The 25,420-nt window shown below is 46.5% G+C and overlaps 1 protein-coding gene across 1 annotated transcript in view; it reads left to right on the forward strand.

The window, feature by feature from the left end:
• The window catches only part of KIAA1549L (KIAA1549 like), a 320,630-nt gene extending 312,704 nt beyond the window's left edge, over window positions 1–7,926 (forward strand). Inside the window, exons 21-22 of the mRNA XM_077114789.1 lie at window positions 852–1,003; window positions 6,408–7,926. Of these exons, the coding sequence (XP_076970904.1) occupies window positions 852–1,003; window positions 6,408–6,689 (434 nt within the window). The 3' untranslated portion in view covers window positions 6,690–7,926. The remainder of the gene's footprint in view (window positions 1–851; window positions 1,004–6,407) is intronic.
• The last annotated feature ends 17,494 nt before the right edge of the window (window positions 7,927–25,420 follow it).

Genomic DNA, 25,420 nt, shown 5'->3' on the forward strand with positions numbered 1-25,420 from the left:
TATTCAGACCATCCCTCTTAAGCCCCAGTCGTTACACTTATACTTGTGAAAGCGTTCACTTCTTTGAGTACTTTTCCTTGGCTCTTGGAAAACAATGGACTCCAAGCACCCTGCCCCAGCAAGTCAGGGATGTCTGGAGGGGACCAGGGGAGTCAGTGAGACCTCAGAGAGGGGGACTGAGCCATCAACACAGAGAAGCCAGGTATGAGTTCCAGCAGGTGTCCTCCGTGTAGACTGTGGAGTCTGGGGCTACAAGTGGGGGCTCTGTGTCTGTAGTGCTGCCCACCCCCAGCCACCCCCAAGCCTTTGTCTTCTCATCCCCCAGCACTGCTGAGTCCTCCCCGGCTCCCCCTGCATCCAGCTTATGCAGATGCAGGCCCAGTGGGCAGCCTCGGGCTGGGCTTGTAACCCCCTCTAGAGGGATGGGAGGACACAGAAAGGCTTGAGCACCACTAGCCCATGCTACATTTTAAAAGGCTTCTCTTCCCCTGGACAAATGCACCAGGCAAAGAGAACACAGGTTGGATTTTGTGTCCAAGGTCTGGGATTTTGCACCCCCTGCTCAGCCTTGCAGAGTGGCCCTAGAAGAGTTCCACAAAGAGGGCAGGCCAGGGGTCCTCCCCTACGTGCCCCTCTCCTCCCGCTGCTTGACTGCCTGGCATTGCCTGGCCAGGGTCCATGGTGCCTTCGATAGAGCTGCATTGCCCAGCAAATGTTCCTCCTAGAGCGAGGCCCCTCAACTCAGACCCGGCTAATGGGATTTTGCACATAGCGGAGAGCCAGGGGCTCGTGGGTGGTGGATTACAGAGATGAGCCTCTCCTCATCTCCCCATCTGTCGCCTCCCTGCCAGGTAATACGGTGCCGGCAGTGTTCGCCATCCCAGCTGCCAACAGACCCGGCTTTACCGGCTACTTCATCCCCACGCCGCCCTCGTCCTACAGGAGCCAGGCCTGGATGTCCTACGCGGGAGAGAATGAGCTCCCGGGCCAGTGGGCAGATTCGGTGAGGCCCTTGTTGATTCCCTCACAAAACCTCGCCTGCGTTACCCCCTTTAGGGAAGGAAATTGAATGAAAGGTTGAGACTGAGTGTTGTTTTACCTCAGTCCCCTTCCCACAGCTCAGGTGGCCCATGTCAGCTGGCTTCAAGGAGGCAGCGGGGCAGCGGGACATCCTCCGGATGGGGGCACTCGAGACGTGCCTTGTAGTCTGGGTTGCACCTTTCCTAGCTGGGCCACCTGAATCAAGTACTTTTTTATAATAGTAACTACCATTTGTTGATCTTGTGCCAGACAACGCATTGGCTGTTTTGTTTACATCATCTTATTTCATCTTCACAACAGTCCTACCAGGTAGGTGTCATTATTATTCCCCTGGTTGTTCCCATTTTGCAGATGTGGAAACTGAGGCCTAGTCAGGTGACATGACTCATCTAAGGCCACACAGCTAGTGAGCACCCTGGCCAGAGCTCACACTTGCATCTTTTGGGCTCCAAAGCTTGTATTAAATTTGACCACTATCATTTTGACTTTAAAACTGCAGATAAAATGCCAGGAGATGAAGCATTAGAAACCCGGGGCTGAATTACATTGCATGTAGGCCCCAAGGCTTCCTGCCTGACTTCCAGCTGAGGGTCTTCTTGTCGTGGTCCCCTGGCTTCTTCCTTCTTTACAAGTAGGAGTATACGGCACCGTGAACCTGCCCCTGCCGGCACCAAGGAGGGGCAGCAACCAGGAGAAGCTGGGATGTCACATCCACACCTGCCCCCGAGTCTCCTGTCAGAGGCTGCTGAGTGGGAACACGAGCGAACCCAAAACAGAGCCCAGTGACAGTCCCCAGAGTGGGTGTTCTGGTCCCTGTGTGATACCACCCATCAGGGATAAGAAAGGCCCCGTCTCCCCAGGCTGCACCTGAGGCTCCGCTGACTGCTCACTCATTGTAGGGCTTGTTCTCAGCTTCTGGAATATATCCTAGAGTGAGTAAGCACCCGAGGTCTGGGTCATTGGCTTTTCTCTCTGCCCAAACCTCTACCCTGGGGTCATGCCCTCTACCCTGCACAGGTTCAACTCTTAACCTCATGTTGGTGTCTCCTCTTATTGTAGTGATGCCACATTTAAATGGCATCACCAGGAGTAAAGCTATCCTGCATATTTTAACTTTCCTGAAGACCAAAGCTGAACCCTTAAATTTCCACATTTTAAAATATGAGCCATCTTGTATAGAAATCTTTCTGAAATGAATGATATCCTTCCCCTTCCTTAAAAAAGAGGATTACAACAGAATTTAATTTCTTTAGTGAGTTATTCGGCATTATTATTATTATGCCTCTCTATACTGAAATGAGGCTTGTAAATTGAACTCTGATGTTTTATAGGATTATTGCCCCTATGTCAAATATCTCCAAATTACTGTCATTTTGGGAGTTGTTACAACGGCTTGAGATGAATTTGCTTTCTCTGACCTTGTTACCAGCTAGCATTTTATATTGCTATCAGTATCCCTACTTCCAGCAATATACTCACCCTAAAAATTTGCTTTTCCATTTGTTAAGTTGGAGTAAATAAACTCTGAGAGACGAACTGGAAGGATTCCCTGCAATTAAGTGTTTCAATCTTAATACTGGACTTTATGACATCTGTTTCTATCATCTGGGGTCTTTTTTTCCCCCTTCCTTTGTTATTCTTAGCTGTTCTAAATAGCTGAAATCACTGGGTATGAACTGATCACTTCAGTGCTTATTTGACTCCATAGTTCCACTTACCGTGTAAGCATAATATATATTTTTCAGAAGAGAGATGATATGTAAGTTGTACTAATCAGGCAGTAAGGCCACAGCTGTGATGACTCGCCCACGGGGTGCAGTGTGCTATGCTGCTATATAATTCATGGGAGGCAGCAGGAGTATTTTCCACAAACTTGGTTCTTGCCCTCAATACTCTTACAAATGGTAAGTGAGCCAGGCTTATAGCTACACCCAGATGTCTTTGGGTCCATATCACCTTAAACGGAGCCCAGCAAATTGAAACCTAACCTTCCTATAACAGGATCCCTCCATCATTCTGGGCTCATCCTCCGTGGTCTGAACAAGAGCCAGTTTCCTATTAGTTGTTTTTAATTAAGAGGAAGAGGATTGCTGCAGCCTAAGTGGGTCTTTCCTGGAGCCCAGTCACCACCTGCAGTTAAGCAGGGAGGTGTGCTCATGCATGAAGCTCGGCCGCCAGGGACCAAGCTGGGGAGAGCAGGTGACATGTTGCACGTGAAAAGCAAGGCTGAAAGCTCAGAAGAGACTGGTTGTCAGTGTAAGACACCCCATTAGAACAGGAATAATAAATGCCATACACATCCGTAGGAGAAGGATAAAATCCCCCCACCATCATTTGGGTGACTGACCTTCATCATCCTGGATATCCCAGCATAATTAGCTAGCTTGAATAAAATCATTTGGACCTGGGGTGACAAATAGGCTTCACCCTTGGTCCTGCCTCTGATTCACTCTGCCTGGTGGCTTGAGAGGTGTGTTTTAGCCTGCTAAGGCTGCCAGAATGCAATACCCCAGAAATGGACTGGCTTTTATAAAGGGGATTTAATTGGACACAAATGTACAGTTCCACAGAGGAAAAGCAGCTGGCTTTCATCTGGGTTTCTCTGTCACATGGGAAGACACACAGCCAGACATCTGCTGGCTTTCTCTCCTGGCTTCTGGGTTCAAATGGCTTTCCCCAGGGCATGTCCTTTCTGATCTCTAAATGTCTGAGTCTGAGCTGTGGGTGTTGAGATGAGGTATGCTGAGCAGCTGAGCTCTCTTCTGACCTCTCTCTTTTAAGCCTCCAGCTAATTAAATTATTTGTTGAGGAAGGTACTCCCCTTAGCTGACTGCAGATGTCATCAGCCATAGATGAATTTCAAGTCCTGATGATTTAAGGCCACAGCAACACCATCATCACCTGGCCAAGTTGACACCTGATTCCAAGTTGACACAGGGGATTCTGGGTTCAGTAGGAGAGTATGCTGTTATCAGTTGGCAATGTCTGCCATGAACTACAGGCTAGGGAAGGAGTAGTATTTGCCAGCCCTAAATCTTGGCTATCCGGATACGATGGCTCCAGCTGCATCTACTACAAAGAAGGAAGTCTTTCCTCTCCCCATCTTTCCTGCTTTTACCCTACTTCTAAATGATACCCTGAGGCCATTCAGTGGGTTCAGATGTCCTTTGCCTCTCCCTGCCACCAGCACCAAGACGCTTGATGCAGCAGAGCTGAAGGATCTTAAGAGTTGGACATTGATTCTTTGCGCTCCAGCAAGTGCAGTTAGCTGGATTTGAAATGCAGAAAAGGAGGATATGGCAGGTTCCTTCCCAAAAATTTGGCATCAGGTAATCATCCTTCAATCATCCTTCAACCCCAAGTTCTGAGAGACTCCTCACTATGTGCCTTGCATGATTCTGGGCACTGGTATAGAGGTGTAAGCAAGAGAGGCACAGTCCCTGCCTCCCCAGAGCTGACAGTCTGCGACAAGTGGGTATGCCGTGAGTGATGACTGTTGTGCTAGAGAAACTGCATGGGAGCATCTAACAGAAAGCCCAAGTCTAGCTGAGGGCTAGGGAAGGTCTCCTAGAAGAAAGGAGGTTTCAGCTCAGACCTGAAGTGTGAGACCCGTGTCCTCACCTTAGTTCTCCATTAACCCTCACCGCCTGCATAGGTTTCCCTGTAAAATGCAAATGAAACATAACAGCTCTTGAATTTAAAGACCCACCACTAGCACCTATTTGCCACCTTGAATTTTTTGGATGGATCGTGTGAGGAAATTAAAGCCCTAAACTTGGGACTTCCACTCCATTACTTTTTCCCTCCTTCAGGTCCTCTTAACTCATCTCCTCTCTCCAGAGTGTTTTTTCTCTATGACAGACCCCTCCCCTGCCCTGCCTAACACCCGTTAGTGGCTCCCAGGCAAAGTTTCAGTCATGCATCTCCACTTCACAAAACTTTCTTAGGAGGGTGGTGTGTGGTGGTGGGGAGAATAGTTTCATACTACACACACACACACACACACACACACACACACACACACACACACACACACACACACACTGCACTCAGAATTTCTGAGTTGATCTCCCATCCCATCCCATCCCATCACATCCCCACCCGGGGCTTGGGTGAGCACTCCTGTTAAGAATGGCAACATCTTGTATTCCTCAGAATTACTATAGAAAGTTGTCAGGATGCACCAGGAAACCCCACGCTCCTTAGCCTGGCACTTATTGGGTTTACTGCCTGGCCCTGCCTGGCTCTTTGAGCTCCTCTTACACCCCACACATTGCCCTCCCTGGCTAGGCCAAACTCTTTGGACCTCCCTGGATGCACTATACTCTTTGCACCCGAAGCCTCCGTGTTTGCTTTTTCCTCAGCCTAAATGCCCTTCCCCACTGTGTCTTCCTAGGCACAGCCCAGTCCTCTTCCAGACTCAACTGAGCTGCCTCCTCCAGAAGGCTGTCTGACTGCCCCACCCCACCACCTCCACACGTTCTGTTCCCTGCAGCCGGCACCCTGTGCCTATTACATCCATGAGCACTGACCGCTCAGGATTCCAACTAAAATTGTGGGAGATAAGTGCCTTCTGTGGGCTACCCTGCAATGGCACCCCCATGTGTTCCTGTGGGAAAGTCAATCCTGAATTCCAAATTATCACCTTGTCTCTATCACTAGAAATTTCCATAGATTTAAGCATAAGACTGCTTGACCTCCACTTGAATGAAAAGAGAGCTTTTTTTTTTTCAAGAAACCAAGATCATATCCTGTATTCAAGGCATCATGGTCAGTGATTAATCCCCAGTGCTGGAGGCATGCTGACCTGTTAAAAGTGCGGCTCGCCTCAACTGTGGTGTAGCTTCCTTTGCCTCAGTTTCCTTATCTGCAAAGTAAGGATAACAATACCTCCCTCATGGGTTGTCGCTTTGAGAATTAAATGAGATGATATATATAAAGCCCTTAGCACCAAGCCTGGATACAGCAATGGCTCGGTCAATGTTAGCTATTATTATTAATAATAAATATCTGCATTCCTTTAAGATTCGTAACCAGCAACTAGGCTATCTGCTGGACTGTGCTTGTAAATAAGATAATCAGGCAGACTTTGACTTTTGACAGCTATATTCCAAATGCGTTTTCAGCAAGGGCTAAACACCTGATTTAATTCATCCAACCGGCATCCTCTGAGCCCAGGTTAGCTATTTTCTAAAACAAACCTGACTACAGGTCCGGCACCTGTCCAATGGTCTGTGGCCTCCATTTTCTTCTAAATCCTGTCCCCTGTCCCTGCATCCCTCCTGCTTCCACAGTCGAGCGCATCCCATGACTCGTGTCTCTTCCTAATCCCAGGTCTTTCTCTTCTCGCCCAACGGCCCTTGCAGGTCCCCCTCCCCGGCTACATCGAGGCTTACCCCCGGTCACGTTACCAACAGAACTCGCCCTCCAGGCTCCCTCGCCAGTACAGCCAGCCCTCCAACCTGCACCCCAGCTTGGAGCAGGCCCCAGGGCCCTCCACGGCAGCCTCCCGGCAGAGCCTGGCTGAGAACGACCCTGCAGACGCGCCACTCACCAACATCTCCACCGCAGCCCTCGTGAAGGCCATCCGGGAAGAGGTGGCCAAGCTGGCCAAGAAACAGACAGACATGTTTGAGTTCCAGGTCTAACGCCTGGGCCCGTGGGACTCCCTGACCCCAAGGAAATGGTCTTCTGGTTTCTCAAGCCTAACGTGTTGGGACTTGCGAGAAGAGATGGATGATGGATGAGTCTTTCTCACCCTCAGTTTCTGAAACAGGAGCAGTGGGGCTGGTGGGAAACAGAGGAGGCTCTTGAGCGATGGGATTCCTGGTTCATTCAGCAGATTGGATGTCAAGGAGTCCCCTGCTTGGAACTATCTGTTTGACATTCTGTTATGTTAAATGTATGAACCGTTGGGTGCTTCCCTATGGAGTCTTAGCTGCCAGAGGCACTAGCTAATCTATGGATTCCTGTCCAATGCCACATTTTAATAAATCACCAGAGTGGGGAGAATATAGCTCTGTCTTCGGTGACCTCTGCATGTGAACTCAGTTTCTGTGTTAAAGACAATGCAGGAGTGTGGATTAAGCAACAGACTGCCCTCTGTCACTCAGCCGTGATTGGAATCATTAAGATCATCTTTAGCCTGTAAGGGAGGCGCCCAGTAATTTGAGTCCTTTTCTTTTAAAGTTCATATTCAAAGTCCAATGAATTGGATGAGAATCAGAACTGTCAATGGCTGTCCCTGTAAATAGTCCTGACTCCTTTTTTTTTTTTTTACCCCATTAATTAAAGACCAAGAAAGAGAGAAGATGAGAGGAGATATGGATTCGTGGTGACAGGGTTTTGAAAAGGTATTGTCATTTTGGAAATAGAGCACCCTGCAAATTTGGAGGAAGATCTAAATGAAAGGGAATCGGTGCTAAGAGCTTTTAGGATCCTACAAAAGTAAAAGGTATTTGTGGAGATTTTTCTCTGTCCTGCATTGAAGGTGGCCTGAGAATAGAGCTTCTCTCTTTGGGGGAATAAGAGATACATCAACTTTTATGAGTAAATCTCTGTTTCTTCAACAATGATGTACGGAATGTGCTGCCAAGTGAGACAAAAGGAAACGGTAATTGATGCCTGTTAGAAACAGGCCTGATGGATCCACGGTTTCCCCAGGCTGCAGCCAGTGTTTATAGAAGCTTCTGGATCTAGAAAATCTGTTGATTGGCGTTAAAATGTAAATAACATTTTTTAAACAATTTAGCCAGATCCCTGTACTTAAGGAGGCAGGAGGACACTTATTGAAATGACAGGAGTATTGATCTGTGACCTCAGTGTCTGCCTCCAGGGCTCTGTGCAGAGGTCATGACTTCACAGCACGGAGGTACCAGCCAGTTACTAGCCACCAACACAAGCAAAACAGTTACTGATTTTGCATAGCAGAGGGGGAGGGGACCCTTGGGTTCCCTCACCAACTTTGGGAACTGTGTACAGTATTGGGGCCTTACTTAGAATCTGTTGGAGAATGAGGTCCTCTCCTCCCATCACCCCATGATCCATCTAGCTTCAGCTCTATCCACTGGATGAGCCCATCATTCCATCTGCCTCATGAGTTTCTTTGGTCTTTACCAAGAGAAAAGAAGGTGGAAATTTTAAATTTGAGAGAAATGTAGGAATGGAATGGATTAGGATGAGAGATTCAAACTGTTAAAGCACAGACCTTTCAAAGAAGCTGTTTTTACTCCCCCACTGGAAAATCACCCTTCTAGAAAGTACCACAGATGACGTATCATGGAATCTCCAAACAGGTGTCTTGTTTGGATGATATTAGATAGTATCCTTTTGGTATGCTGGTTGATCTTTCATAGTGTTAGGATTTTGTTACTTAAAAAAAAAATCAGCTATAAATAAAATGTATTTTTGTAATTTCCATGTGTATATATGGTATATTTCTACCAATGGCCAGTTGTTGTAATCCAAAATCTAAATCAGCTTGTAAAACACTCTGGACAGTGCGAGATTTTATTGACGGATTAATACAATGCCTGAGTCTATCCAAATAGGCATTCAATGCACTTGAATGAACAAAGAGCCAAAGAAACTCAGCCTTTTCATAAAATGGTATGAGTCCGATAAAGTCAGTTACATTGTCCCACTTGATCAATAATGTTAATATTTCATCAATGTAGTAGTATCGATCCAGTACTTTGTCTACTTGGTAAATGCCTGGAAAAACTGTTCATGAAAATGAAGTTTCAAGGCCTTAGTATAATTGAGATATATGTACATGCTTCAAAAGACATTGTCTGAGCTTTGGATGTTCCAGTGACTTACAGAAAATGAGCCCACAGTTCACACTTAAGAGTGAACAGTTAAGAGGTGGAATCACAAATCATTTGGTCTTTGCAGAATTCCATGAACTGCTGAGTCAATCAACTGGAACGATGCAATATATAGTATACTAAATCAGACATCTGTTGAACCAGACACCTTGGGTTTAAGGAAAGTATATGGGAGGAAAACTAAATGGAAAAGAAATCCATTTATTCATGTTTTCCCACCATTGGGGAAATAACCGCCATTACTTGATTTTCAGTAACCAAGATCTGGTCCTTTCGCTGAAGCTTAAGCGTCTCTTAAGCTCATGGAGGTGACAGATACTTGGACAGCTGACTGGAGGACAAGGCAGTTTGTGAAAAGTGCCTCATGGAAGAGAAGAGCGAGTTCTGTGGGAGCCCAGGGGAAGTGGCTCATTGCTGTGTTCATCGTGCCTCTCCAGACAGGATCGCAGAAGCCAGAGAGGAGCTGAGACCTCGAGGACGAAGTAGAGGCTCAGAGAAGGAGAGTGACCTGCCTGAGGATTCAAGTCCAGGCCTGCCAATTCGTAATCCAGCTTGCTTTCCACTCCACCACACTGCCTCCATGCTTGTTTGTGACACATTTCTTTATGCTATACGTTTATTAAAAGTAGACAAGGGTCATAGGAGGGACTCAGTAATGTTTTTGAGAAGAGAAGAGATGATTGAATCTGTAATGAATTTCAGATAAAGGGTATAGAGTACAACACATCTGTGGCATAATAAACACTTTTCAACGTTGGTATTAATGTGAGTGTTCTGTATTAGTGAGAAAGAAACGCTTTTTGTCAAAGTTGGCTTCTTCCAGAGAGTGCCATCAAGGACATGGTGACCTTGACTGTTGTCCAAGACCGGAAGTACGCCTTCTCTGCACCGTGGACCTCACAGCAGGGTACTACCTCCGCTTGTCACTGTAGGGTAGCAGTTCTATGCTCTGCATCAGGAAAGGCAACGCTCGCCTGCCGTGCAGGAGCACAAAAGTGTATTGTGTGGCCTGGTATTTGTGACCCAAGGTTTGTGCAATAACGGATGGAAATTGTTACCCATGGAGCAGGAAGTTGCCTCTTTCAAGGTAGGTCATGTAAGAATCAATTAGCTCTCTGGTCCCCAGAGAAGTTGCATTGTATGTTTGTTAATTTAAGAGCTCAGCAGATGGGTGTATGATTTCTAAGCAATCTTGATGGAAGAACGGATAGGAAGTTATAAGATTTGTGATTTTTAAAAAAAAAAAGTTTAAAAACATATCTTCTGAGAGAGAGTGCAGAATGGAGGAAGTGAGGAATTTAAATGTCTGATTAAAATAAATGTTTTTCTAATAGGCAGAAATTAGAGTCTTGAATCAAAAGATTTAAGCATTGTTTACATATAAATGAGCTTCTTTTTCCCCATTTTGAGCTCAGTGTTTAATGAATAAAATAATAGTTATTATTTTTAAAGTTTGAGATCAGGATTTGAACCAAATCTATTCCTTCAACCCCACACCATATACCAGAAAATAATCTGGGCTTTCTTTATAAAATCCAACCCTATCTCTTAGGGAAAGACAGTAACTTAGTTTGGAGAAGCGTCAGTCTCAGGTCTGTGCTGGACATTAAGTTCTGCCGTTTAGTCCAACCTCAAACATATTCTAGTCGAGGAACTTTGCAAGGACCAGAAACCCATTCAAACTTGCTCGAGTATACAGGTTGACTGAAAGAAAACAGGGGCATTTCGTAAGAATGAAACACAGCTTCCATCATGGAACAGCGATGGAGACAGCTGCCCTCACTCTTGCCCCCTTCCTCTCAGCCTCTGTCTCCCCCAGGTCTGTCCTCACAGTTTCTCTGTGCATCCCTGCTCAGTTTGCATGCTTCCCTCCACCAGCCAGCCTTCTCTGCTTTTTCAGTAGGGCATATGCAGCTGAAAAATCCACCCCAGGCCCCACCACTCTCTGACTCCCATCTCTCTGTGCTCCCCAATTCTTGAAAGTCTGATTGGTCCCATTCTCTGCCTGTGGATGAGGCACCCTTGGGTCAGGTGTTTGTCAGAAGGCTGCAGCCAAGGAGGCAGAGTCATATAATGCAAGCATGGCCAGCTGGACCCTTTTAGCCCCAGCTTTTGATGAGGGCTGGTAACCCAGAACCAGGCAGGACCTTCGAAAGGAACTTATTCTAATTGGTATTGACCAGTCTTCTCAGGAGGCCACCAGGCAGCCAATACTCAGTGAGCAATCTCTATGGATACTGCCAAAGAGAGGCAAGGGGCATCCCTCAGTGAAGCATCATCTGAAAATGCATGCACTTAAAGCCCTAGTAAGCAGGCCCAGTCTGGCCCAGCCACTTCCACCCCAACATCAGTACTGTGGATACTGCTGCTGGGTCTGAGAAGCCATTTTTGATCAAGGGCCAGTTCACATAGTGTCTTGCTCAGCAGACCATAAATACTCGTGAATTGAATTGCATAATCTTAGCCCAGGGGCTGGTAATGTGGCTCACAGCCACCAACTTGCATGGATGAGAAGATCAGGGAGCCTCTCAATAGACTTTTGAAACCAAATTGGTTTTTTTTTTTTTTTAACCAAATTGGTTTTGATGGAAGCTGATATTATCTTGGCTCTGACCTTCCAAATATAATAAGTGAGTGTCCTGAGAATTGAAAGGTCTCTTGATTTCTTAAGGGGAACTGTTAAAAAGGTTAGTGTGGGCGAAGTGCTAAAATGTAGGGGGTTCTAGAAAGGAATATTTAGAAAATACAGTTCATAATGCCAGAAGCCAATTCTTTCTTCATGCTTTTAGGAGATATTAAGCTGCTTTGATTCTGCAGGTTTCAAAAACAGGGATATTTGTGACATGACAGACTGTGTCTCATTGGAAAAACTCACTGTGGTAAGAGCCATTGTATAATGAAGTTTTGAAATTGATTATTCTCATTCTCCAACCTCAAACTTCTGTGAATTATGAAGGGAGGTGGTCAAATGATTTTTACCTAAATTAACTTTGGCCTCACCTTATGTTCCCCATCTATTCCTTATGTCTATTCCCCTACCTGTACCCCACACGCAAACTGAGTCGAGAAGGTTTATACTGAACAAAGTCAGAGGAGAATCTCTGGACTGGAAATTTTGGAAAATGTGTAAATATTCTACACCCTGGACAGCTCACTTTAAACCTGTCTCAGATTCCTCACCCATACGTGAGCAACGACAACACATCTGCTCGTCCTACCTCCCTGGTGGTTTTAAGGAGTACATGGCATAATGTGTTTGAAAATTCTTTGAAAAGGATCTTTGAAGGTGTTCTTACTAAATTATGAGCTTAAAAATTCAGTTTCATCTGACAAAGGATTTTAGCTCCTCCCACCCACTGAATTCTTTTATATTTTCACATGTTTCATGATGCAACTTCTTTTCAAGGAAAAATAAAGAATGTCCTGTGTTTGGAGCTGCCCATAAAAGCCAGCTATATCCGGAAATGTGTTTTGCTGTGACTGATATGTAAGTACTTGTACATGTACTTTAACTCTGGGTGAAAAAACCCAGACCCGCGTTTCTTTGCCAACCACTTTTGACATACTGAGCAATGACAAGTACTAAACGGGAGCTTCGAATGTAGCTGTTGTCATTTTAATGCTTTGCTTTCTAATTAACTTTGTATGTCCTTAGCCTCTGCCAAGAACAGAGTGTTCAAATGCTGTTAGAATTTTTTTATTGTAAAATAAAATGACAAAGGCTTTCATACCCCAAAACCTGCCTGGTTCTCATTCTACCTCTTCCAGATAGTGAGATACAATCTCTTTCATGACCCCATCATGGAGCAGTGCCTTCTGGGGGTTGTTAAAGAATAGTTACCGGCCTGGTAGACCCAATATGGGCCCAGAAGCTGCCCCGAACTGGAACATAAGCTAATGGGACAAAAGAAAGCTGAACCCTACCTATCACCAGGTACCAAAGGATCAGTTCCAACCTGTCATAATTGGTACTAGAGAAAGATGGACTCCTGGGGATGATGGTGCCCAGGGCAGAAGAAGCCAATGTCTATTTATGTGCTGGTCTCAGAGCATAAAGAGATCCCATCCAGGTCAGTGGCCCCCAGTGAGTCCAGGGTTGACATTGGTATGGGACACAAAGAACCAAGACCACTAACCTCTCCCACCCTGAGCTGGTCGGATACCTGTTACCTCTTCAGCCCTATCCAGAGCCACACTCTGCCCACAGCTTAAGCTAACTAGACAGGAGAGACATCTGACTTGCCAAGATGTGTCTGGACCCGTGGGCTTTGCCACTCGGAGTCTCTCTAGAAAATACCAAGAAACAAAGTCTGTTAGTGGATATAGAAGCTATGTGGTCATGAATTCAGAGAGGCCATGATGGGCTGAATTCAGAGCCAAAGGTCTGAGAAAGCAGAATACTGAGGAAGAAGTAGTGTTGAGGCAAAGGGGATCTAGAGTAAAGGTGAGAAAGCCTATCTCTTGTAACAAAAAGTGGACAAACAAAAGCCAACTCTGAATGTGCTGAAGTTTCCCCCATGGGAGACCACAGCCCTGGAGATGGTGTGGAACCATCAAGACTTGGGCAGCAACACAGTGTTGCTTCTCATGTGGGCCTAATCTGCTGAAGTTCTCTGCAAGTACTCAGAAAGCACTTAGAGATTAAAGGAGAAGTTTTTTATTTCTCTCTCTGCCTCTTTGTAAAGAGGGCTCAAATATGCACAAAAGACACCCCAAACCATGTATTGCTGCAGAGAGGAGGAGTAAACTTGGAGCCCCACAAAATGCCATGAAGAGCACTGTAAAGACTAGGCTCAGTGGGCCTGCTAAATGAGAGATTCCCTACTGCTGCGTTCCTATGTTTCTTCCTCCTGGACCCTAGCTGCTGCTAGCTTTCAGGACAAATGAGAAGATGAAGCAAAAGAAAGTGGTACTGGGCGGGCAACTGTGGCTCAGTGGCAGAATGCTCGCTTGCTGTGCTAGAGACCCGAGTTCAATTCCTGGAGCCTGCCCATGCAAAAAAAAAAAAAAAGAAAGAAAGAAAGAAAGTGGTGCCTCCTTCAGTCCCAGGAATGACAGGTAGACACAGACCCAGGGAGCTGGAAAAGGCACATGGTAAACCCAGCCTCTTCTTTCTAGGTCCCCAACTGAAATAGGAGAGCAAACATCCCAAAGCATGGTCTCTAGGCTTCCCTGAATAAATACTATGCATCTAACTCATGAGCTCTGCTGGGCACCGATAGCCCTAAAGGAGTACGGAAACAAGTAAGGAAATATTTGTGAGGGTGGTGTTGATGGTCAACCACCTGCTGGTCCATACCAGTTCCTGCGGTTAGTAGGAAACAGAATTGCCATGAGTGTGTCTCTATGACCTCCTGGAATGTGATTATGATAAATACTCATTTGCACAGTTGGGCAACTTATTTAACATTTCAGTGCTAATATTTGCACATGCACAAACCCACATTTGGAGAAAGGCCATCTTCCTTATTGGAAGTGAAAAAACAGGTTGGTTAGCATAACACTTGCATCACCAGCCCCTTCTCCAAGCCAAAGAGCTCTGACCACCTCTTTGAAGTGGAAGCACTCCAGATTACCTGGTCTCTGAAATAGACTATATGAGCTTACTCTGGACTCTGGTGGCCTCTACACAATATAAGAAGAGCTTGCTCTCCCCCCTGGCACCCACGCCCTCACCCAGCTTCTCAGCCCTAGTAGCTGAGACCTTTAGGAGACCCAAAAGACTGTGGAGGCCAACTTCCTTGAGGCCATATCCCCAGTGACGCCAGCATACCCTAATGAAAAATCAAACTGCCACCCATGTGTCTTGCCTATGGACATTTGCACAACAGGATTTGGGGCACAGGGTCTGCCATTAAGCTGGATGTTGGGCTAGTTTTATGATGCTGCATCCTACTCTGCTGGGTGAAGGCAGAGCAGAAGGCTTTGCAAAGGAGAAGCCCATTTTGTAAGTCATAGTTTTGGCAGCATCAAGAGAAAGGATTTGGATAGATCGTCTTAAGACTGAAAACAAAGGGCTGCCAAATTGCCCAAATTACTCTGTGTATTAATGGTTGAGTGTTTTGGTGTGTTTCTCTTTAACTTAAGGTTTTGTCTCTAGAATAGGTAGGCCACAAACGAGCCTCTTATGCCCCCCAAAGAGTCTTAAAAATGGGCCCAGGTAACAGACAACCGTCAGACCTGGGTTTGAAACTCAACCACATTCTAGCCTTGCTACTTTGAGCAAGTCATATACCACTCTCTGAGTCTTATCTGTGAAATGACAGGATCTAGTCAATGAAGTTACTACAGAGCTGGAAGGAACTCTACAAGCATGAAGGGTTGTTGTTATGTAGCCAAATACCAGATGCCACCACTGAGCAGGTCCCTGAGAAGGGCTACAGAGCTGTCTTTCTGCCAGAGCAGACATGGCTGGGAATGGTTTTATCCTGTTGGTCATTAATCTTTCACTTACTTAGCACTGTTGAGGAAGCTCCAATAGAAACTTCTATAAAGCCATCCATTCACACCTTCATCTGCTGTAGGTACCGTGCACCCAATACCATGCTAGGCTGTGGGGATGCAGCAGTGAACAGCCCACAGCTCCTGCCACACACACAGCTCCTGCCACACACACAGCTCACAGTGAAGGAGGACCATTCCTTGAGACACAAAGTGCAGCATATGCACCACCACTCATCCAGTGCTCTTTCTACCTCATAAAAGCCAACTGATAAAAACCGAAGTCCACTTCTTGGAAGCATTTAGGTTTGGAAAAGAACAAGACTTGATTACTGCATCTTCCTAATATGCTGCACAGTGTTTCCCCTCCCAGTTATCTTTAACCAATTAGTAAGATGCCCACAACATCCCCAGGGGAATCAAAGCAAATTGCCAACTGCCTAAAAATCAATAAGCATTACAAACCCAAATTTCAGTGCTGTCACCATCAGATGAAATCAGGAGCCTAAAATGCAAGGAAAGGAATAAACCAATTTGGGGACTATGCTATGCAATCCAAATTAAATTTGCAGAAACCATACACTTTATGAAGAAAACCACAGTTCACCGAACACACTCACTTTTAATTCCTCACATCTACTAAAGTACCGTTCAGAATGTACTAGGTTATTACTGAATAGATTTGGGGTTTTATTCAGCCTCTGAAATATAGTGTCCTATGCAGCAAATCTAAACAAGGGAACAAGTAGAGAGCTCTTCAGTGATACCCTTTCTTTTCTGCATTAATCTGTTTAGCATAGTTGAAAGTGTGTTAGCTCTTTCTTGACAAATTTGAGTATGAAATAAAGCACATTGTCTTAAGTTTTCCTCCCAAAGTGTTAGTGAATATCTGTGTTCACATTTTGTCTTTTCTCTTGCTTAATATTTCTATCTCCATCCCCCATAAGAAAAATATTTTAACAAGCAGTTATAATATCCCCCAGAATATTAGAAATCACCATGGAATAAACTGATGTATCTTGCCATCTCTGGAGTGGGTAAGCTTGTTCTGGATTCTGGTGGACCTGCATGCGAGACAGTGGGGATTGAATGGTGAGTAACATACAGCTCCAAGTTGGAAGAGAATTCAGTGGTGATATTTTCAGGTCTGCACCCTGCAATCCTCAAAGGATAAACCTCATGACCTATATCAGAGATTATGCAGAATTAGGGTGTCAGTGAGTACTCAAAAGGTGGGAGGAGGTGGGGGTGGGGAGAACAAGGGGAAGGGAGAAATTTTTAGCAATTTCACTTTTAGAAAAAAAAAGCAGTGTAGTTCAGGGGATGGGGTCAAGGGAACCCCAACTTTATTGAACTTCTTTATATGTATTTTAAAGTGTAGGATTGTTTTGATTTTCAGTTACATAAGAAGTGAGAAAAAGACACCTGTTTGGGGCCTGTAAAGATTTTAATCCAGCTCTGACTCTGTCATTGACCTGTGTTATCACCCTTTAAAGGGATCCCTATCTTAGAAGTCAGGACCATGAGACCTGGGTTTGAAACTTGACCATATTCTAGCCTTGCTACTTTGAGCAAGTCATATCCACTTTCTGAGTCTTATCTGTGAAATGACAAGACCTAGTCAATGAAGTTACCATAGAGCTGGAAAGAACTCTACAAGCGTGAAGGGTTGTTATGTAGCTCCTGCTTGAATACTTCTGGCCGCTGGGGAGCTCACTGTCTGGCCAGAGCCCATGCATTGCCCATTGATCACCCATAAGGAGTGACTCCCATGCTCAGCCCCATCCAACCCACCCCCCGTGGACACCTTCCTATACCCCCAAAACAGAGGGCAGAACTCAGGACCTCTAGGGAGTGGAGAATGGTGCTGTGGAAGGAAAAGCCATTCTTACCTGGCCCAGGTGAGATGAGTCTGAACCAGCTAGAGGTCTCCCACAGATTCTAGACAGGGTGTGGGGCACAATCTTTGGGTGACAGCCCCTTCACCTCCAGTGGCCATTTCTCTGCGCCACCAACAGACTCAACGCAGGGGCAGGGTTACTCCCTGTAAAACGCTAGGCTTGGCACATTTAAAGGCACACAGCAAGGACAGTCAGCTCTGTAAGAATGGCACGGAACTCCTTACCAAAATCATACAATAGGTCAAGGGAAAAGAAGATTCTATTTAGGAAAAGTCCATCACCTAGCAGTTCAGGGGCAGTGTCCTTTAAAGTGAAGTTTGCCTGTGCTGGAATCAGGAGAACATTTGCCCACTATCAGGTCAGAGTCCAGACTCTTGGCAGTCAGGACATGTGTGTGCGCAAGTGTCCCCCGTGCGGGGCTGAGGAGGCATGAAGGGGACACTTGACAGCTGAAGCCAGTCACCGAATGGTGAGCTCAGGTTCAGTTGCCCCGGTTCTAGAGCATTCAGCCACGGCTTAGCTGGGTGTCTTTCGTTGTGTCTGTTGGCTCATCAGGATCCCTCAACAACGGGCCTGGTAGTCGCTGTTGTGCCTATGGCAGGGCCTGGGAAGAAACTCCAATAGGTCGCCGAAGCCCCCCTCAGCCTCTCCTGGCCTCCCCCAGGAGACCTTTCCCGGGGCTCTAACTGGCCCCACCAGAATGGATGCATAAAGCTTCTTTGCTCCTTCTTAAAATAGACTTTAAAATGACACCAGCTCCCCGAAATGCACCTTGCATAAGCTGTTTCTTTGGGGATGGAAGGGGTGTGGGCAGTGAGCAATTCAGATTTGCACACCATGCAGAGGGCCATACAACCTTCTGTTTGCAAGATGCACGCACGTGCACACACACACACACATATCTCACACGTTGGACAATGGGCCTGTCCTGATTGTCCCACGCCTCTTCCCAAGCCACCTCCAGGAGAGACAAGTAGGGAAGCAGGATTCCTGGGGGCTTAGACAGAAGGAGGAGCTGCCACCTGGAGCCTTGGAGAGAGCAGACCAGCTCAGCCCCTGACCCGCAGCGCCACCTCAGGCAGTAACGTCATTTCCAGAGGTGGCATTTTTACCCACCCCCACGACAGGTAACTCTGGAAATGAGTTAGCTTGCCCTAAATTTTCCTTCTCTTCAGACTCAATCTGATCATTAAAGAAGTGGTACATGTACCTGTGTGCCTCTATCTAGAGCACTGTCCCAAACAGGAGCTACCAATCACATACAGCTATTCAAACTTAAATAACTACAATGAAATAAAATTAAAAATTCAGTTCCCCACTTACACTAGCCGCTATTATCAAGTCTCAATGGCTACAAATGAATGGTGGCTACCAGATTAAATAGCACAGATGCGGCCCATTTCCATCACGGCAGAAAGTTCTCTTGGACAGCGCTGATCTGGAACAGCCAACCATTAATGAATAATAACAACCGATAACAAATAGGCAGGTAGACCACAGTCAGTACAGAGAAATCGATTTTATCTGAAGAGTAGGGAATCAGGTAGTGTTAAATAAAAATAAAACGACCTGCATTGGGAGTTGTTGGAAATAGTCCTCTTTCCAAACCATGACAGGGATTTCTCTAAAAATGAAACAAAAATAAAAACTGAACAAGGACAGGACTTTCTAAGACAACTGAGGAGTCCCAACAAAGTGGCAATTTTTACATTTAGTGATTAGCTGGTCTCACTGGCAGAGATAGCCTATTAAAAGTTAACAAGTACGCTATACTAACCGACGTATATCTGCTCTCTGCTTTGCAATGCCCTCCTTCGTGAAAAACAAACAAACAAAAAACACTTACATTTCAATCATTGTAACTTCTCACATGGAAACCCCCTAATTGCTCTTATAGGATGCTGTAACCTGTTCACCATCTCAGAGCTCTCACCCCAGCTTCCCTGGTTTTGAGCTCTCCCTGCTAAAGCAGCTTCTTTCAATAAACCTGCAGCTTTAATTGCCCTGGTACCTGTGTTACGTTTTGACAATAGATATCAGGAGAGAGTGGCGAAGTAAAGGGATCTATGCACTGTGAAGAAGTGCCCGGGAGCTGAGCCTGGCTTGTTTTATTCATGTGAACTGAACGTTTCACCTTGAAACCAGTTCTGAACAGAGCAAATGTTCCCTTGTGCCAGTGAGACGCGGCACTCGGCAGGCAGCCACCTGCAGCCCCTGGGAAAGCTGGGTTGCACCTGTGTTCATTTTCACAATGATCACCCTTTAGTGACTGCAGTGTCGCCTCCTCCCCAGTGACTTCTGAACTGGATTTTCTTCTCAATGCGAATAAGAAAGACCTATAACCTTGATGCAAATTTGCCCAACAAACCCTATGGGGCAGTTTATGGTGCTGATTTCCTGAGTGTCTGCTGTGTGTCAGAGCTGAGCAGTTTATAACATTATCTCAGTTAACTCACAAAATTCCCAGACAAAGGGAATTATCACTCAAATTTAACAGAAAAGGGGTTCAGAGAAGTTAAGAATCTGCTTGACTGAAAGAATGATTGGATGAATAAATGAACAAATGAGTAAAGGAATGCAGGCATAATTTTAAGTACATCGATTTCAGCATTAAAGGATTTTTACACTGAATTCAGATAAACTCTGTCTTGAGTTTAATAATCCTGGGTGAGTTTGTGACAGACATGGATTAACTAACATTTATTGAGCACTTGCTTTGGCCTGGCCATTTTTCTGAGAGCCCCATAAATGCTAATTTAGCCAAACCACATAGTAACCTATGAAGTGGGGGGTCTATTAATTTCCTCATTTTATAGATGAGGAAACCGAGGCACAGAGAGGTTAACTAGTTTGCCCAAAGTCACACAGCTAGTGTGTGCTGGGATTTGGACCCAGGCTGCCTGGCTCCAGAGCCAGTACTCTTAATCACCATGTTATATGCTGCCTCTCAGATAAAGAAGGGACAGCTGAGGCATGCCCTTAAATCTGGGTAAAGAATTCAAATCACATCCTGAGCCCCCAGTCTGTCATGAACAGGCTCCTGACACAGATGGTCCCAAGATATTGCATCCATAGCATCTTTTCTTAAGATTTTATGCAAATTGATGTTTCACCAAGTTGGACTAAAAATCAAATCAAAATACCAGGGACTACATTACCCTCTTTATCCACGACCATCAATTTGCTCGACGAGTTCATGAAACATGTCTACTTTGTGCAAAACCTTGTGCTTAAGTTTGATGAGGATGCTGACAACACATCATTGCCTTCAAGAAAATCACAGTTGAGCTAGGGAAACAGACAGACAATTGTAACCCAGGGTAGTAAATGCCAGGAGAGGGATTCAGAGTGCTAAGAGAGCTCAGAGGAGGGAAAGGTAACTCAGTCTCAGAATGGGGAGATCAGGGAAGGCTTCCCGGAGGAAGTGACATCCAAGCTGTTGGGAAGGGAGCACTTCTCAGCCTCTGTTTCCTTTCCAGGGGAATTAGCCTCCATTAGCACAGAGATCCTGGCCTCTCTGTGCCGCTTTACTTGCTCAGTTCCACAGTTCAGAGAGGGACTTATGGTGCAGGTAATTTGGGGAAGAATAAATTGGGCATTCCTAGCCTTACCCTGTCCCTCACCCCCTTTACAAATAGTAGCTGTCTGCAGGAGCAAGCATTCCCCGTTGTTTCTCCAGTGTCATCTGGGACAAGCTGGATAGGTCTGCAGTTTAGTGGTAAGAAGCCCATTTTCTCTCATACCCAAAAGCTTCATGCACCAAACTGGATTTTTTTTTTTTTTTTTTTTTTTTAGGAATAAGGATGCTCTTTTAGTTCTCTATCTTCCAACCTTGCCTTATTTATTTTTCAGAGCCCTGATGGGTGCAATTTATTGCCTATCCCCTCAGATTTCACACAAGGAGGATCTGTTGCTCTGGCAAGTGAGGAACAGTGTTTTAGAAGAGGAAACAGGAGAAGCAAAGGCCCAGGGTGATAGGGCCCATGGGATTTGGGAAAACTGGATGGAAAAAAGATTTCAAGGCTGGGACTCTCCCCCTTCTCATGGTTAAGCTGTGAGGTTAGCGGTTTTGTCTCTTTGCCTTAGCTCTGCTAGCAATCATTGCCTGTCCTGCCCTATCTTACAGATTCCTGCAGAAGTTAACAGATCTTCTTTTTTATAGATATCAATCTTTTCTTATAGGTTCCTGCAGAAGTTAACAAATGATTATGCTGACTGAATCATTATATAGATGTCGTTTTACTTTCTGGTACATTGTAGAATAGCCAAAAGTTAAATACTCCCTTATCTACTGAAACTCCCTAAACTGTAACCAGATGCCTTGATCTTCGATAATGATTGTTTCCTTACCTTGTGATTGTAAAACCCTGTGGTAACTCGTGACTGGCCCCACTTCGATCCCTTTATCTTGTTTTACAACTTTGAAATCTTGTGATTAGATAACCTTTTATTAATGTTTATTGTTGAAGGAAATTAAGTCAGCCCAGAGCTAATCCCCACCTGGTCCTGCACACCACTCTATTATTCCTCGCATATGGTGTTCTCTCAACCCGAAGCCCTGTGGTTTTCAGCCACCAAATATCCTTTACTTCGCGAAACTGCTGCTTCCACTTCACCCCATTTGGTTCTGGAGGGGCTGAGATCACATGACCCCCCCACCCCCACCCCCACTGAGCGCTGATGGCAGGAAATGTGACCCAAAGGGGCAGGGCAGGACCTGGGCATTCTGACACTGCAGTCACTCCCCCTGCTGGGAAAGTCCCGAGCACCCCTAAGGGCTGTCTCCCAGCCCTGGCCTAGCCCCACCACTTCCCCTTTCTACGGTGTGTGGATGTTTCCAAATGTTTCCATTCTGCAGCCCCTGGGAGATGTTAGGTCCAACGCAGAATGCCTGACCATACCCTAGACCCCAAATCAGGGTGAGACCTCTCAGCAGCAGGGTCCCTGCCCCCCACCCCCGGTCACAGAAATGCCCCTTCCCTGGACAGCCCGGATTGGTCTCACCTCTGCCACATGAAATGGGGCATGCGGAGCTGCCACACCCATCCCTGTCCTGAGCAGTTGGCCTCCCCGAGACACCAGCCACCTTGGGGAGGATGTCTTCTTCTGCTCTTTTGGAACCTTCTACCGTGTAAGTAATAAAGCGGTCATTTGCTGAAAATTTCTGTTGTACCTGAGCTGTGTTCCCATAATGCATTCTATAGGGAATTGCTCCAAGCGCTCTCCCCTGTGATGCCTTGCAGGAGCTTCCTTCTTGCAGCACCCTCCCTGCAGGGTCTCTGTGGATGGGCTGTGGCTCCCCTGTCAGGAGCCCTTTCCACACAGTCCTCTCTGCTCCCAGGTTCCGGCGGCTGCCCCCTCCCCTCACTCCTACAGGCTCAGAGAGGGTGGCAGTGCTGCTATCACCAGTGCCAGGTGCTACACTGCCCCTTGGGCCTCCCTGCTCCCTGCCCACACCTTTATAAACCCCCTTCATCAAACTTTCCTCGAATTACCCCATTGGAGTGTACCAGCCATTTCCTGCTGGAGCCTCGACTGGCACATCCCCTGCTTACCTCCAACCTAGAGCTCCCCACGCTGCTCCACCCAGTCAGCACCCAGTTTGGATTCTGCCTCTCCCACTTTTAGCTGCAATATTGTAATCAAGTTACTTTTCCTCTTTGTGCCCCAGTCTTGAGTCTTCTTGAAAAACGGAGATAGCAGGCCCTTCCTTTCAGGGTCATCATGAGGACTGCATGAGGTGGTCGGCGTAGGAGGCTTAATGCAATGTGGGCTCCCTAGAACCTGCCAGTAAGGATTCATGATTATGACTCTGTTTCTCTTACTGTGTGGCCAGCTCTTCTTTGGCCCTGTCCAGACTGTTTCTCTGTAACTCAAGGCCCAGAAGCTCAGCCTGGACTGAAAGGCCTTGAGCCCCAAGAATGGCACACCGTGCTGCCACTCCCCCCCGATGGGACAATCTCGGTACCCTTTCCTTCTGAGCCCCCATGAGCTCCCAAGGGCCACCTCCAGTAGATAAGAGTCGGTATGCGACATCCGAACGGGTCTGCCTTCCCTGGCTCAGCTCTGCAGGGAACCGGGCCCTGGGCAACGGCCAGTGGTGGCTGCTTGGTGGAGGCAGCCAAGGACCGGTTCTGGGCCATCCCGGGGAATGCAGAACGGGGGCCCGTCCACACAAGTGCTTCTGCGGCTCTGCAGGGTAGCATGGAGGGGTCAGAGCTGCACGAGTGCCGTGGTTACTGTCCTCTGACAATCTGCTCTGCCACTTGCCACCCCAAGGGCACCAAGAGGATGCCTGGGGGTTGTGAGGGGATCAGAAACTTCTCAGAAGAAACACCAGATGTTTCTTTTACGGCTCACCTGGGGTTTCTCTGGACCTGAGCCTCACTGAGGAAGAAGAGCTTAGGGGAACCTGGGCAGACCTGACTTCCATACTTGGCTCTGCCATTTCCTCACTTGAGGACTGTGGGTAAGTGACTCTCCAAGCCTCAGTGTCCTCATTTGTAAAATTCACCATTAGTACCAGCCCCACGGGGTGGTAGGGAGGATGAAATGAAATTAGGAGATGATGCATGTCAACGTGGCCTCCTTCACTGCTCAGAACATGGAGGGCTCTTTAATAAGAGGCTGCTCTTTCGACCATGGCTTGGGCAGGGCTACTGGGACCTTGCTGAAGGAATGGAAGCAAAGCCCCCATGGCTATCTCTGTCTCTATCTGAACTCTGTGCTGGGCTTTCATGATGCCTGGTTAATTCTCAATGCCTCATTAAATTTCTCCAGTCCCCTTCACTGACCTTGCCAGCCTGAAGTATTCTGGGAGAACAAGAAGCTTCTTTAGTAACAACCCGCCCAGGGCAATAGGAACCCAGCTTCTTCCTGTAGAAGGCAGGCAGGGGCTGGAATCCCTGCCCGGGGTTTGAAGACTCCCTTCGGCAAGGCAGACAGTACAAACACTAGAGGACTGTAGTTTATCTTACTTGGCCTGAGCTGTGTTTTAGAAACATTTGAATTAGTGGCTAAGATTGAAAAACCAGAAGCTTTCATCCACACCCCTGACAACAAATAGCTGGGCATCAGTACCCCTGGTAGCGGGCATGAGCTCTGCAGCTTGCCAGCCTCCCCTGGCTCCCTTTAGTCAGTTTGGGGTTTCCACCCTGGCCTTAGGAGCACGCATATTTGCGTCCTCAAGCTAGAGGTTATTGCACAAACTTTTGTGCATGTGTGCACAACTTCTAGAGATCCCATCACCCCAGTACCCACCTGCTAGCATCTGCACCAAAAACCACAGCTTTGGCATCTTGTTCTCACTATCCCTGCTGCTATCGCAAGACAATCCTACTCCTACACTAGATCCCAGCCCTCTTGCTCAATCAAGGAGGCCATTTCAGCAATTCCCCTGTCTCTCTCCACTGGCTCATCCCCATCAAACGACATACATGCAGTTACTTCTTCCATCTTGATAAAAGCCTTCTCTTGATCCCACTTGTCCTACCGGCCACCATGCTCTCGTTCTCTGCTTTCTTTGCAGCTAAACTCCTCTAAAGAGTGAACTACACCTATCCAGCAACAATTTCTATCCCATTCTCTCTTAAAACTACTCCAGACAGGCATTAACCCCATCACTCAACTCAAACTGTTCTTGACAGTTTACTATCACCAATATTAAATCATGTTGCTAAATCCAAGAGTCACTTCTCAGACTCAGTGTACTCGGTCTATCAGCAATATTTGTCAAAGCTGATCACTCCCTACTCCTCAATGCACTTTCTTTATTTGCTTCTAAGATACCCACCTCGCTGGCCACGTCTTTCCATTCTCCTTTGCAGGGTCCTCCTCCTCTCCCCAGCCTGTAAAGATCAGCGGCCTCCAAGCTCAGTGTTTGCTCCTTTTTCTGACTACACTCACTTCCTTGGTATCTCATCTGGTTTCACACTTTAAACATATCTACTTGTCAGCACCTCTCAAATTTATACCTCCAGCCCAGGCTTTTCTCCTGAACTCCAGGATCATATATCCACCTGTCTGCACAGCAGCTCCATCAAGATGTCTAAAAGATGACACCTTTTAGAAAAGAAACTTCACATAACCAAAACTGAACTGCTGACCTTCTCCCCCAAACCTGCTCCACCTGCAGACTCCCCCACCTCGAATCATGACCACACAATCCTGCAGCTGTACAGGCCAAAGGTAAGTGTCCAAGGGTCTGCT

This window comes from Tamandua tetradactyla, chromosome 8 (genome assembly GCF_023851605.1).
Source record: "Tamandua tetradactyla isolate mTamTet1 chromosome 8, mTamTet1.pri, whole genome shotgun sequence".
Taxonomy (NCBI): domain Eukaryota; kingdom Metazoa; phylum Chordata; class Mammalia; order Pilosa; family Myrmecophagidae; genus Tamandua; species Tamandua tetradactyla.